The following is a 14,384-nucleotide window of genomic DNA, read 5'->3' as shown; positions in this document are numbered from 1 at the left end:
AATATTGCCATTTGTGATGCCATGGATGGATTTGAGGGCACTATACTATGTGAAGTATATCAGACAAAGACGAATAACATACGAGCTATATTTGGAATCTGAAAATACCACGCTCTTAGATAAGGAGAACAGATTGGTGGTTGTTGGAGGCAGGGCATGGAGGGTGAGAGAAATGGGCAAAGGTCAAAAGGTACAAACTTCCAATAATAAAATAATTTAATTACAGGGATGTAATGTATAGCATGGTAACTCTAGTTATTAATACCACATTGTATATTTGAAAGCTGTTAAAGAGTAAATCTTTAAAGTTTTTCCACAAGGAAAAAAATTTGTAACTATGTATGGTGATGAATTTAAGTAGAATTGTGTTTATAATTATTTCAAAGGATATACAAATATCAAATTGTGTTGTACAGCCAAAACTAAGATTATATCTTAGTTATGTCAATTATATCTCAATTAATCAATCCTTTCATTATAATTGTTTAACACATCAAAGTCTGTTTTATTCTGATGATAGGATCTTTTGTAAGGGTCTTAAAGACAGCAATTTCAGAATAAGAAGTAGGTCAAGATATGATTGGAACTTACAACTACATCTTGGCAGAGGTACCCAGCCTACATCAGTACATGTTGCCTTATTTCCATAGATCGTTGAAAAAAAGCCACTTTTACAATGATATGTGATTGCATCTCCACTTCTGTATTTGGTGGCTTTAGGTGTGTAGTCACCATTTCGAATATTAGGAGGAGGACATAGTGCTTCTGAAAAAACAAAAAACAAAAAAGGACATGTAGATAACTTAGAAATAACTACCCATTAAAATAATCAAGTACATAAAAATAAAGGAAGTGGATATTATTTTTTTGTCCCTATCACAGCACAAAATGGGATTAAAATGAGTATAGTCTGAGATCCTTCCCACCATATATCACTCATGTCCCACCACTATATCTCTCATCTGATGTATCTGTGCCCCCTGCACTCTTGAATCTCCTTTCTCCAAAGCCATTACATACATCATCATATTCCATATGTGGTAATAAATTCATGACATATCACTTTGACTATTTTTTCCAACTATTCTTCAACTTCCTTGGCATCTATGGTTCTCATCAGGACTGTTTACAAATATTGCAAGTCTCTTCCTTCCAGATGGTTAGAAGGATTGCATATCACTATTCATTTGAAGTAGACATGACCCTATGACTTGCATAGGACAATAAAATGAGTGTAAAGTAACATGTTTCCCTTAAAGGAGGAAGTTTGAAAAGCTATTGTGTGATTTATGTTCCCTTTTCCATAGCTGATTAAGGAAAAGCCATGAAAAGATGATGTCTCTATCCCTTGATTCTTACAGTTAATATAATGAGTAGGGTCCCTTCAGAACTACATTGGAATGAGCATAAATAGGAAAAAAACCCTGTAACTTATGTTGAAGAAAAAATGGATTCAGATTCTGAGGTCTTACTTTGAAGTAAGTAACTTCATTGAAACCTGGAATGATGATTTATTCTAACGTTTATACAGGACAAGGGGACTGATATAAAATAATTGGTCTATATTTTGATGACTGGATGGATAATTTATCCAAATATTTTGAGTGGGGCTCTGGAAGTAAAACATATGGCAGAAGTTAAGGCCAGGGGACTTGTGCACCCATGTTCTTTGTGTACGAACCATGAATGTCATGAAGACAAACAGCTAGATTCCACACACCATCAGCTGAACAGGGATCTAATTTGAGTGATCATTGTTTTGTGTTCATTAACCTCTTTCTAAAATATTTTCTTAATAATGCCTGAGGATATATTTTCCAAGGAGCTGTTTGTGTAGACTCTATCTATCTATCTATCTATCTATCTATCTATCTATCTATCTATCTATCTATCTATTTTTTTAGGGGGTGGTGGTGGTGCCTGGCTGGCTTAGTCAGTAGAGCATGTGACTCTTGATCTCAGGGTTGTGATTTGAAACCGTATGTTGTGTGGAGAGCTTACTTAAAACAAAAAAAGTCAAATAAAACCAATTAAAAAAAAATAAAATTGACTCAAAAGCTAACTCTAGTTTTTATAAAAGAGGCTCATTAAACAAGGTTTATGCATGTAATTATGAATCATACGATTAAAAGTTCAAAGGGCTCTTAAGAGTTTAACTCCTCTCACCATCTCCCCACCTACCCGGGCCCACCGTATGACAGTATCTGTATAAAACTTACCTTTTTAGAAGGGCACTTGACTTCTGATTTCATAGCACTTATTATTTGTTTCATACACTGCTGCAGCCCTCATCAGAAGACGACTTACTCTTTTCTAATAAATGTCTGCAAATCTCAACACAGTTGTTACTGTGTTATAACTGTATCTTCTTGCTATTCTTCTAATATGATTTCCTAAACTCAACTATCTACATTTTCTCTTCTAGGCCATGATAGTTTGAGACCCAACTCTTTTAAAATGAGGTAAGCTAAGTAGAACACAATATCCCAGACATAACTTTTGGTGGGCACCAAACACAGTTGGGATGGATTCTTGCTCTGCACAACAAAATCCTTCAACTATGAAGCCTAAAAGAGGTGTTTTTGTTTTGTTTTGTTTTTTCCCCAGCATTATCATCACCATTGATTCATATTAGGCCTGTGGATTAATGAAATCTCCAGTTAATTCCATTGTCAGCTGAGAGCTTCCTTATCTGGTGTTAATATAATTTACTTTTTTAAGCTAAATGCTGGGCTTTACAAAAGCAACCTGAGCAAGGTATATACCTGGGAATTAAGAAGCCTGTTATAGCCGTGGCTCTGCTCTAGACTTGCTTTTTGGGCCTTGCATACAAAATGTTAAGTATATTATCTTTACAATAGTTGACTCCTATAAATATTAATACTCCATTTTGAGAAAAAAAAACTACTTAACTGTAGGGAGTATATGAATGAAAACAATTTATAAAATATGCAGCAAAATATATAGAAAAGAAATATAACATTACCTTTACATGAAGGACTTGGAATCCATCCAAGTTTAGTACATACAGTATCTCCTCTTTCACTGTATTCATAACCCTTGTGACATTTATAATGAAGTCGTTCATTTTCCTTGTAAGTTTGTTTCTCAAAAGTAAGATATCCATTTATAATTTCTGGCTTTTGGCAGGAAATTTCTAAATATAAGAGATTAAGTTCCAAGATGTTTGTTATATATGAAAGGCCTCATCCAAGACATATTTATATTAAAGACACAAATTTTGTTTCCATTAGGTAAATCAGGCAACCAAACAAAAGTTCTATGTTGACTTGAATGCTTGAATAATATCTGCTGTTCTTAATTTTCATTTTTAAAGGAAGGTAAAATTCTGAATAAAATGATGTTGTTAATTTTATTTGGTTTGAAGATAAATTAGTCCTTTTCAAATAAACAGCAGTCAGTAATGTTCATCAACTGTATATATAAAATTGAGTATAGCTATATAGGCTTATTGTGATAAGTGTTTTCACTGAATGACTTGCAAAATTACACTATTTTCTAGTTATTGATAACAGTAATTGTTGGCAAAACACTTTGTCAAAGAAGTTCATTTAACCTATTGCCATTACATCTCTGAAAAGTTAACTGATCTGCTTTTGCGGCATCACTACCCATCAAAATTTTCTGTTGGAAAAAAACTGGCCATTATCTTTGGCCTCATTTTCTCTCAAATATTTTCCCCTGGAGTTATAGCAACAAATCTAATTCTCCCATCTTTCTAATCTGTTTTCCTGATGGTAACTTAATGGCCTTTTTTCTTGTCCCTTCATTGCTCCATTTAAAAATTCTCCATTGATTCTCAATTCAGTCTGAATAAAAGCCAAATTCTTCAGCATGACATATAGCACCTTAGAACCTTGTACTGGCTTATCTTCAACCCATCACTGACTTACCCCTACATGCATCCTACACGAGGACCCCCAGAGGACATGAGAACAGAGGAGCCTCACACTTACAGAAGCATCCCTGTATTTGTACCTTCCTCTCCATGTGTTCCCGTGACTGGTATGCTTTTCTCCTCCTCAACTTCATTTGAAAAAGTCTCATTCTTCCTTTAAAATGTATTGTATGTATTAGTTACTCCAGGAAGGTTTAGCTAACCACAGGAATTATTTTTAAGAAGGAAACCCCATCTGTGAACCTCTAGAATATACAGTATTTGCTGTGCTGAATATAAATGTTTACAATTTACTGACTTGAAGAACTAGTTCTGTTAGAGCTTTTAAGGAGAGGGATGCTTTTCTCTGCATCTCCTTTTTGGTTAGACTAGACTAAGAAAGTGAAAATAATCAAGAGATTTTAGATAAAGTTAAAAAAACAAATATGGCAGAAATTTCTGCTGAACAAGTATAGGTAAAATTAAGTATGGCATTTTAAATAAACTGACCATAAGGTTTCATGACAAAAGCCTAAATCATCAGACTGGTCATGATGTACTGGTTAGTAGTATTATAACTAAAGAAATCTTAACTTACAGTTTACTATAGAATTTTTTTTTAAAGGCAAAAATTTATTTAGTGGATGCAATTCCTTTCCACAAACTTATCTAAACTTACAGTATATATATAAAACAGGACCCTTTTCTAGAAGTATTATTCAAGAACAGAATTGTCATCATCATTCATGGAAATAAATAATGAATTTTTGACTTTTCAAATGAAAAGAAAGCCTATTCTATAGGCCAATATTAAAACTTGCAGCAGAAATGCTTACTATTTGAGCCATGAAAGCCAATTACAGTTTAATCATGGTTAAGACCATGAACTTCAGTTTCAGATGATCTAGGTTTGAATCTTAACTCTACCATTTATGTCATGATAACCTTGATCATAAGATTTAACTTTTTTTTTTGCAACAGTTTCCTTGATTATAAAAGAGAGAGGAAAATAGTGCATAAATCACAGACATTTTGAAGATTAAATGGAATGACACATGTAAGGAACTTGGATGAACTAACTGGCAAATAATAAGTGCTGAATAAATGTTAGTTATTACTATTATACTCTTTGGGATGCACAATATTTTAAAATGCCTATTTTCATGAGAAAAACTAAAATCATTCAATCACATGATCAGTAAGTATATCTTACCCACACATCTCGGTTGTTCTGCACTCCAAATACCATTTGCTGAGCAATGGATTTCTGAAGGCCCATCAAGCATGAAACCTGAATTACACTCAAATCGTACTACGTGTCCAAAACTATATTCTTGGTCTGATTCCAATGCAATACTGGCAAGTCTTCCATTCTCTGGTTCTGTCACTGGTAAACACTTAACAACTGAAAAAATAAATATAACTTTTCTTATTAGAATTTGACAACTCCATTTTTTAAAAAGATTTTATTTATTTATTTATTTATTCTTGAGAGACACAGAGAGAGAGGGCAGAGACACAGGCAGAAGGAGAAGCAGGCTCCTTGTGGGGATCCTGATGTGGGACTCGATCCCAGGACCCTGGGATCATCCCCTGAGTCAAAGATAGACGCTCAGCCACTGAGCCACCCAGGTGACTTTGATCATTCCAACTGTTTGTCAGATTTAAAGGCTTGTAAATTAAAACAACAACAACAACAATAAGCTTATGTCTCATTGTTTTCTATGAAAGTGGACAAAGAAAATTATTTATTTGAATGACAAAAAATTACTTTTTTATAGTAACAAACAAGTGTTTCATAAATGATTGAAAAATATAAAGCTTGGGATAATTAAATAAAAATGTTCACTTAAGCCCCAGAATAATATGACACTATAGTCCTAAAAGGTATTGCAGAAAACATTCTATTTACTTCAACAGACAAATAGTCCTTAATTTTCCTTCCTCTCTCATGTCAGTGCTCAAAATAATCTGAGTACTCCCTTTGATTTTACTTCATATTTTCCAGTATTTCTTAGGTTATGGTATTTCAACTTTATTTTATAGGAGAATCATTCAGGATAGAATTAAAATGGAAATTCTATGGCCATCTTCCTGCTCTATTACCCGAGAGATACTGATGTAATAGGTTTTCAATAACCAAAATTTTCAGCATTAAATAAACACTTCAGGTGATTCCTTTGTAGATGTTCCTTAAAGCATTTAGATCTTTCCCCTCATTTCCATAGATGAAAGATCTTTCATTCTCTTCTTTAGGTAACAGGATTTTTGAGTGATTGCATTTCTCCTCTTCTTCTTCCTTCCCCCCTCCTCACCTTCCTCACCCTCCTCCTCTACCTCCTGCCTCCTCCTCCTCCTTCCTTCTCTTTCCCTTCCTGCTTCCCTCCTCCTCCCTCTTCCCTTCTACTTATTCCTCAGCATGAAACTAGGAAAGGCTATTCTGACTCATCTCTTATTTCCATGAGGACTAGAGATTGGGATTATTAGCTCAATATTTGGAAACAGGATCTATATTTTCTCATTCTTACTCTTTGCTTTATGGATCAGTAAGAAAAAGCAGAGCTCTTCCTAACTTCCTAACTTCTTTTCAGTAAGACTAAGACCACAAGAAAATCTCCCTTGCAACACAAGAGGGGAGACATGTCAAACTCATGTTCATCACTTCAGATGTTACTGGAAATCCCTGCATTTGGGTGGTTCTTGAATGAAAATGACTTCATTAATAAAGCTGAAAATCTGATACTTGTGTTTTTTTTTTCTAGTGGTTAGAATCCAAAAGAAAAGGAAAATAGGTTTTAGATTTCCTAATCTCTGATACTTCGAACATTAGATTAGATGAGACTGTATTCATATTTGGTTAATGAAACATAAAATAATGTAGTAATAAAAAGTCTAGATATTCATTCTGTACTATAGTAGAAGCCACTCTGAGTAAAAAATATTTAATTATAAACTTTAAGGATATTTAAATGTAAAACATCTCAAAAAATCTTATATATTTTAAATATTTGAATATATTAGTAAATCAATTTGACATATACCTTCACATATAGGAATATCATTGGTCCATCCATCTGGTTCACATTCACGGAAATTAATCCTACCTATTAACTGATACCTGAAAACCAAAAATAACAGAGTCGTGAGCTAATATGTATTTATATGCAATTTTGAGACCATCTGAATGCCCAGAAACTCCATTTCAGAGAAAATTAGCAGCATATGCATTTCCTTCCTCCCTTCCTTCCTCTATTGCATCTTCCCTCCTCTTTCTTTTTTTTCTTTCTTTTCTTTCTTTCTTTCTTTCTTTCTTTCTTTCTTTCTTTCTTTTCTTTCTTTCTTTCTTTCTTCTTTCTTTCTTTTTTTTCTTCTTTCTTAAATTTCTTTCTCCTTTCTTAAATTCTCTTTTCTTTGTTTCTTTCCATTTCTTTCTTTCTTACTTAAGAAAGACCCTCAAGTCTTCAGGCCTGTGGACTTGGAATACTCATAATCCTTGGTTCACAATACAAACTCATTATGATTTTGTGCACAATACCTTTTTATCTTTTCATTGAGTCAATTAGTTACACTTAACAATGTTATAACCTCCTTGACCCAAAGCCAAAAACCAAAAACATGGTAGTAACCAAGAGCTAATAATATGTTACCTTCCTCCAGTCTTATTTCATACTCCTACCCTCCACAATAATATTTTTGGAACATTTTGGGCTTTTTACATAATCAAGGATAGCACTAGTCCAAATTTCTTAGCATGTGGTTTATTGTTTATTTTTAATTTTTTATTATTTTTAATTAATTTTTCCAGAGTGTAGTCATCAAGTCAGTTTGCTTATATAACCTATCCAATGTCAAAATTTTCTAACTGTGGTAACTAATCAAGCCCATTCTTAAAATCTAGAATGCTCTACTTGAGTGAGTGTTCCTTCAGACAGATGCAAAATGTGCAATCATTACCAGAGGCTTTAGGTCAAGTCAAAGCATCCTTCTTAAGGTTACAGTGGACAGCTAGAGGAAAAATCCTTTTCTCAAAAACAAAATAATGGGCAGCATTTTGATAACCACAAGAGAGATAATTTTGAGAACAAAACTTTCCTACACTTCTAAATAATTCTCCCTAGACAAATGTTTCCTTGCTCTACAAATAAGGATTGTTTCATTCATTAAACAAGTAAGGAAAAACTTTCTCCCTCAAAATATACTTATCTTTCTTTGAATGTTACTGATTTGTTCCTTACTCTCTAAAGGAAAAAAAAATTCAATAGATTAAATGAGAGTCACAGAACCTGAAGACAAACATTTACTCTATATGTCATACAAAGGAACAAAATAAATGGCTATTTTTTTTTTATAATTGGCTACTAAAATTCCTTCTCTGTCTCCTCTACTTGTATCCCATTCCAACAGAGAAAGTAGGTTTCCTGGTTAACATTTTCCATCTACATGAGAAACCCACTTGCTCCCCCAAAGCTTTTTCAGGAATTCTGCAAAATTCTACACAAAACTACCAAAGGCCCATATATGTAGGGAGAGGAGGAAGAAAAAGATTATCTAAATGTTGGTGATTGGGGAAAAGTAACAGCTCATATTTCTGCAACCCTAACCAGGCAAAATGCCAGAAAAACTTTTGGCAAAGTGCTTCCATAAAACTATCTACATGTAGGATACTGAAACTGAATATCCATATTGAATATCCTGATAAGCGGCTAGTATTCAGCTAAAATGATATTAGGCAGAGAAAAGGTGGGTGGAGGCAAAGGATCGAAACGGGTCAGTTGACTGGCAGAACCATGGGTGTAGTAAACCCATTCTACACGGATTCCACAACTGGGTCAATAAAGAGTTACATTCCCTCAGATAGGTAAAATAATCCCTTAAAAATTTTAAAATAGCATGAAATACTGATGCTTGTTTATTTTGCAAGGTCCAAGGATTTTTAATTCATTGATGAATACGTAGTCCTTGTTGGAGGCCCAAGGTGAATGCTGGAGATAGTTACTCTTACAGAGTCTCTAACAGAGTTTGCCCATAATTTATATAAGCATAAGGAAGCAAAGATGAATTAAGAATAGCCAGAGTCAGAGGTGAAGTATGTAGCAAATTTCTTCACCAAATTATAAATAGTGTTTACTACTGAGATTTAGAGAATCAAGTGGAAGGAGTCTATGAGTTTTGATCTCTTTTGCCAAGTCAAATGTGGAACCTAAAGGGGCCAGACTAGCCTGGATTGAAAGGTATATTTCAGAGGAGAGGCAATTAGAAAGTTTAGGCCCAGATGAGCTGAAAATGTCTTTGAAAAATCTCCCTCAGGTAGTGGCCAAACAGAGCCTAACCTCATAAGAACTAAGACTTATTGGGTGTAAATGTCTAAGGAATTCTTCAAAGGGCTTCAGTGTGTGTCTTTTTTATTTATTCCACCAATTCTATGATGCACCTGCTATGTTTCTGTTTTTATAATTGAGGAAATGAGAGTGAAGAATTGTTAAAATGATAATAGTTATGGAGTGGTGGAGTTTTGGGATGCAGGTTTATCCAAAGCTTAAGCTTTAAAATATATTTTATTGCTTAAAATCAAGAAATAAATGAGAAAAGAATAATAAGAATCAATTTGTAATTTATTTTTTAAAAGATTATTTATTTATTTACTTGAGAAAGAGAGATAGAAAGCAAGTGAGAGAGAGAAAGACAGAGAGAAGTAGAGAGGGGAGAAGCAGACTCCCTGCTGAGCAGGGAGCCCAACATGAGGCTCCATCCAGGACCCTGGGATCATGACCTGAGCCTAAGGCAGATGCTTCGCCCACTTAGCCACCCACTTAGGTGCTCCCAATTTGTAATTTTTTGATCCTATTTATACTTATGAAGTATAAAATTATAATGATATTGGTTTTCTCAGATATGAAACTTTCTTCAAAACAATTTTTTTGGGGCAGCCCGGGTGGCTCAGCAGTTTAGCGTTGCCTTCAGCCCAGGGCCTGATCCTGGAGACCCAGGACCGAGTCCCATGTCAAGCTCCCCGCATGGAGCCTGCTTCTCCCTCTGCCTGTGTCTCTGCCTCTCTCTCTCTGCATCTCTCATGAATAAATAAATAAAATCTTAAAAAAACAAAACAAAACAGTTTTTTTACCTGGCTGGGAATAATAGGAATAAATGTCACTGAGGAGGTATCATAGTATTAAGATTAGCTATAAAAATCTAGTGGGTGGCTAAAGAACAAAGAATCAATGATTATGAACGTAGTAGCATTTTTGGTCCATGTGATAAGAATAATTTGCATACCATGGAAACTTAAAGGATGGTAGTTATTATTATTTCAGTGTAAAATATTTGCTTCTCCTAAATTTTATAAGCTTTTACGAAAGGAGGTGCCATGCAATCTGATTTTGTTACCATTCCCACTGTCCTATATACTCTGCATGTAATAGAACGTAGTCAGGACTTGTTGGAATAAGCCCTTATTTATATGTATACTATTTTCCAGCCCTCCTATAGCTACACTCTACCACAGTAAATATAATTCATTTTAATTTTTCAGTGTTTAGATAATATGGTATCCAAATATAATCATTTCCATTATGGTTTAATTTTTCAGGCACTTGTACTTAGAAAAATCCTCACAGAGCACTGGGTGTTATGCTATATGCTGGCAACTTGAATTTAAATAAAAAAATATAAATAGTTCATAGAAAAATAAAGTAACCTTAAGAATGCTAGTTAGTACCGTTCATATTTATTACCTAAATTACAACTCTCCCAATTATAAACTTCTTTTTTTTTTTAAATATTTTATTTGTTTTTTCACGAGAGACACAGCTAAAGAGGCAGAGACATAGACAGAGGGAGGAGCAGGCTCCCTGCAGGGACCCCAGTGTGGGACCTGATCCCAGAACTCCAGGATCATGCCCTGAGCTGAAGGCAGACCCTCAACTGCTGAGCCACCCAGGTGTCCCTAAACTTCTTTTTATATTGACTACATACCCCTCATTACATGTATAAACAACCTTTGCACCATATTCAAACTTATTTCCTCTTTCAAGATGAAAAGAACCAAAAGAAGCATCTCCAGGATGTCCACAAGGCCTTCCTAAAATGAAAAAAATAATACAATATTAGAATGTATCACAGGAAACACATTTTATGTAAGAGTTTGAGGAAAATGATATTTGATGTTATATCAGAGGACATGAATGAAGATGTACAAAAGTGAACAATGGCAGTTATTATTTTATAATTAAACTTATCTGTATAGTAGGGTTTTTTTAATCTTAGAAGATTAAACTCCTTATTAAGAATAATGATAGTATGTGATTTTGTATTTAAATGACAGTTGTGATATAATTCAGCTAAAATCGCTACAATATCAAACAGCATTTCACAACTAAAGTTTTCACAAATTTCACAACATATGAATTACTTACTCTGACATATCCTTGATGGATTAAGAGCCACCCATTCTCCATTCTTGCATTCCATTATAATAGCTCCAAGAGTTCTAAATCCAGGTCGGCATTTATATGTAGCCTGAGTACCCTCTGGATATGTTTGTTGAAGCCAGGCACCTGACAAAACTTGAGTTTCTTTTCTTGGAGGAGGTTCTTTACAATCTATGAACAATAAAAACGAAGTAAGTGTGTAAAGTGCTTATTTAAATTTACAATATATTTAGGTTATTTTTGTTTTTAAAAATACTATGCTGGGATCCCTGGGTGGCGCAGCGGTTTAGCGCCTGCCTTTGGCCCAGGGCGCGATCCTGGAGACCCGGGATCGAATCCCACGTTGGACTCCCAGTGCATGGAGCCTGCTTCTTCCTCTGCCTGTGTCTCTGCCTCTCTCTCTCTCTGTGTGTGTGACTATCATAAATAAATAAAAAAAAATTTTTTAAAAAATACTATGCTGTTACAGGTCCATCCAAAAGTATGCCTCAAGATATATAAAATATAATTTTTACCTTACAGAAACTGAATCTACAAAAATTTCGTAAAAAGTTTTCCACAGGGATCCCTGGGTGGCGCAGCGGTATGGCGCCTGACTTTGGCCCAGGGCGCGATCCTGGAGACCCGGGATCGAATCCCACGTCGGGCTCCCGGTGCATGGAGCCTGCTTCTCCCTCTGCCTGTGTCTCTGCCTCTCTCTCTCATTCTATGTAACTATCATAAATAAATAAAAAAAAATAAAAAAAAAAGTTTTCCACAAAAATAATTTCTTTATTATTCTTTTTTTAATCAAGATAATGATTGAATTTATTATTTTATCACTACATTAGATGTAAAAATAAACTGAGAAGCTACAAGTGCATACCACTTCATGAAGATTATGGAGCAATAGAGGCATCCAGTGTAGAAAGCTAGAAGTGACTTATCCTTTGGGGATGCAAGGACAACATACACAATAGTCATCAATGGTGAGATTATTGGCAAAATCTGCCAGCTGAAATTTAGGTACCAATGGAAGGTTTAAAAATGAAAATGAGGGAAAAAAAATGAACATGAGGGAACATTTGCTACCCCTCACCTCTTAGCCTGGGAGTATGGGTAAGGTATTATATTCTTCTCTTTCTTTTTTTTTTTTTTTTAAGATTTTATTTATTTATTCAGGAGAGACACACACAGAGAGAAGCAGAGACATAGGCAGAGAGAGAAGCAGGCTCCATGCAGGGAGCCCGATGTGGGACTCGATCCCAGGACTCCAGGATCAGGCCCTGGGCCAAAGGCAGACGCTTAACCTCTGAGCCACCCAGGCATCCCTATATTCTTCTTTTTTAAATAATATTTTATTTTTTTATTCTTGAGACACCCCCCCACACAGAAGGAGAGACATAGAAAGAAGGAGAAACAGGCTCCTCACAGAGAGCTTGATATGGGACTCGATCTCTGGACCAGGATCTCCCTCTGAGCCAAGGGCAGACACTCACCGCTGAGTCATCCAGGCGTCCTGATAATATATTACTCTTAACTGCTGCACTGCATTCTACTATTCATTCATTGATTTGGAAAATACTTACGAGGCACTATTCTAAGTTCTGAAGAAAAAAACAATAAATTTTAAAAGAGACAAGGTACTTGTTCTCAAGTATTTCTTTTCCACTCGACTAGGGAACTTAGTTATTAAATAAGCAATTAAAGAGAGATATAATATGAATTATAAGTAGATAAATCCTCTTTAGAAAAATAAAGCATGGCAAGATGATACAAACCTGAGTGGGAACATTCCAAATACAGTGGAATAAGTTGGAATAGAAATACATTCCTACTGCAAATTGGAACGACAAACGTGTGTGTGTGTGTGTGTGTGTGTGTGTGTGTGTGTGGTATGTGTGTATTAAAGGAACTGGAAATTGTGAGAAGAGAAAGGACTAAATGAACTAAACAGGAAGGGCCTGTTTTATGCAAACATATTGTTTTTGGCCATTTCTTACTTGGTAGTACCTTTGCCAACTCTAGGTATGGATTGAAGATCAGGCTTTGCCTGAATGGAGGAATGTTAATGAGGAAAAGAAGAAATAGACAAACTTTTGGAGGTATGCCTAACATGAAAAAATTTGAAACCCTGAAGGATGAGGGTGCTCTGCTGGAGCCTAAGTAGTTTCTTAAGAGTAGAGTGAAAGTTCCCAGAGTCTCATAGTAAAAGTTCCAATAAGAAAAAGATCCTGCTTCAAATATACAACTGTGTCCTCATCAAGACAGTGCCATATTTGAAAGTCACTCAGGGTGAGATTTAAAAGCAGAGGTCAAAAAACCAGAGAAGCAGAATAAATCTCTCAGAGCATTCTGGGATGGAGGAAGAAGACAGCAATCAGGTTCTTGATAAAAAGCCCAGAAGGTCTCTATTTGAAACTTTTGAAACCAGAAGTAGACTGACTCAAAATAGAAGTGCAACCCAATCCCATCTGAGTTCGCTTCTTGATTAGATCAAGAAACAGCAAACACTAGTCAATGGGAGGTAAATAATATAAACACTATCATTACATTTCATATGAAATATATGGCTTTGGATAAAAAAATTAAACACATAAATAAGCAAAAAAAAGTGATCAAAAAATGAAACAAATATAAATGGCTCATAGAAGCAGACACTCAGATCCAGATGTTGGAGTTAGAGCCAAGGTCTTTAAAACAGCTGTTTTTAATAGATCAAATGAGTAAAAAGACAAAGATATCCTAAAGAAATAATCAGGTGTTATACTAAAATTACAAAACAAATATCTTAAATAAGGATGCATTGGATCGTCTTAAGAGCCAAACAAACATAGCAGAATAGAAACATATTAAATCTGAAGAAGACTGATGTAGAAATATCCAAAATGAATGCAGAAAGATAAATGTAGAAAATACCAACAGCAAATAAAAAAGACTACAGGAAATGTGTGGAGCAGAGTCAAGTGATATTGTATGTTTAATTAAAGTTCCAAAACTAACAAAGAGAAAAGAGAAATATTTGAAGAAAGAATAGCTCAAAGGTTTCCAAAATTGATGAAAAAAATATCAATTCTCCA

The 14,384-nt window shown here is 34.8% G+C and overlaps 1 protein-coding gene across 1 annotated transcript in view; it reads right to left on the bottom strand.

Moving 5' to 3' along the window:
- Window positions 1–14,384, bottom strand: part of CFH (complement factor H) — a 76,627-nt gene that overhangs the window by 46,605 nt on the left and 15,638 nt on the right. The window contains exons 2-7 of the mRNA XM_055334261.1: window positions 11,311–11,496; window positions 10,871–10,976; window positions 6,940–7,016; window positions 5,112–5,303; window positions 2,987–3,157; window positions 592–765 (exon numbers count right to left, since the gene is read on the bottom strand). Coding sequence (XP_055190236.1) covers window positions 592–765; window positions 2,987–3,157; window positions 5,112–5,303; window positions 6,940–7,016; window positions 10,871–10,976; window positions 11,311–11,496 — 906 coding nt within the window. The remainder of the gene's footprint in view (window positions 1–591; window positions 766–2,986; window positions 3,158–5,111; window positions 5,304–6,939; window positions 7,017–10,870; window positions 10,977–11,310; window positions 11,497–14,384) is intronic.

This window comes from Nyctereutes procyonoides, unplaced genomic scaffold (assembly GCF_905146905.1).
Source record: "Nyctereutes procyonoides isolate TBG_1078 unplaced genomic scaffold, NYPRO_anot_genome, whole genome shotgun sequence".
Lineage (NCBI taxonomy): Eukaryota > Metazoa > Chordata > Mammalia > Carnivora > Canidae > Nyctereutes > Nyctereutes procyonoides.
Note: the sequence above shows the minus strand (reverse complement) of the source record. Positions and strands in the feature narration are given on the sequence as shown.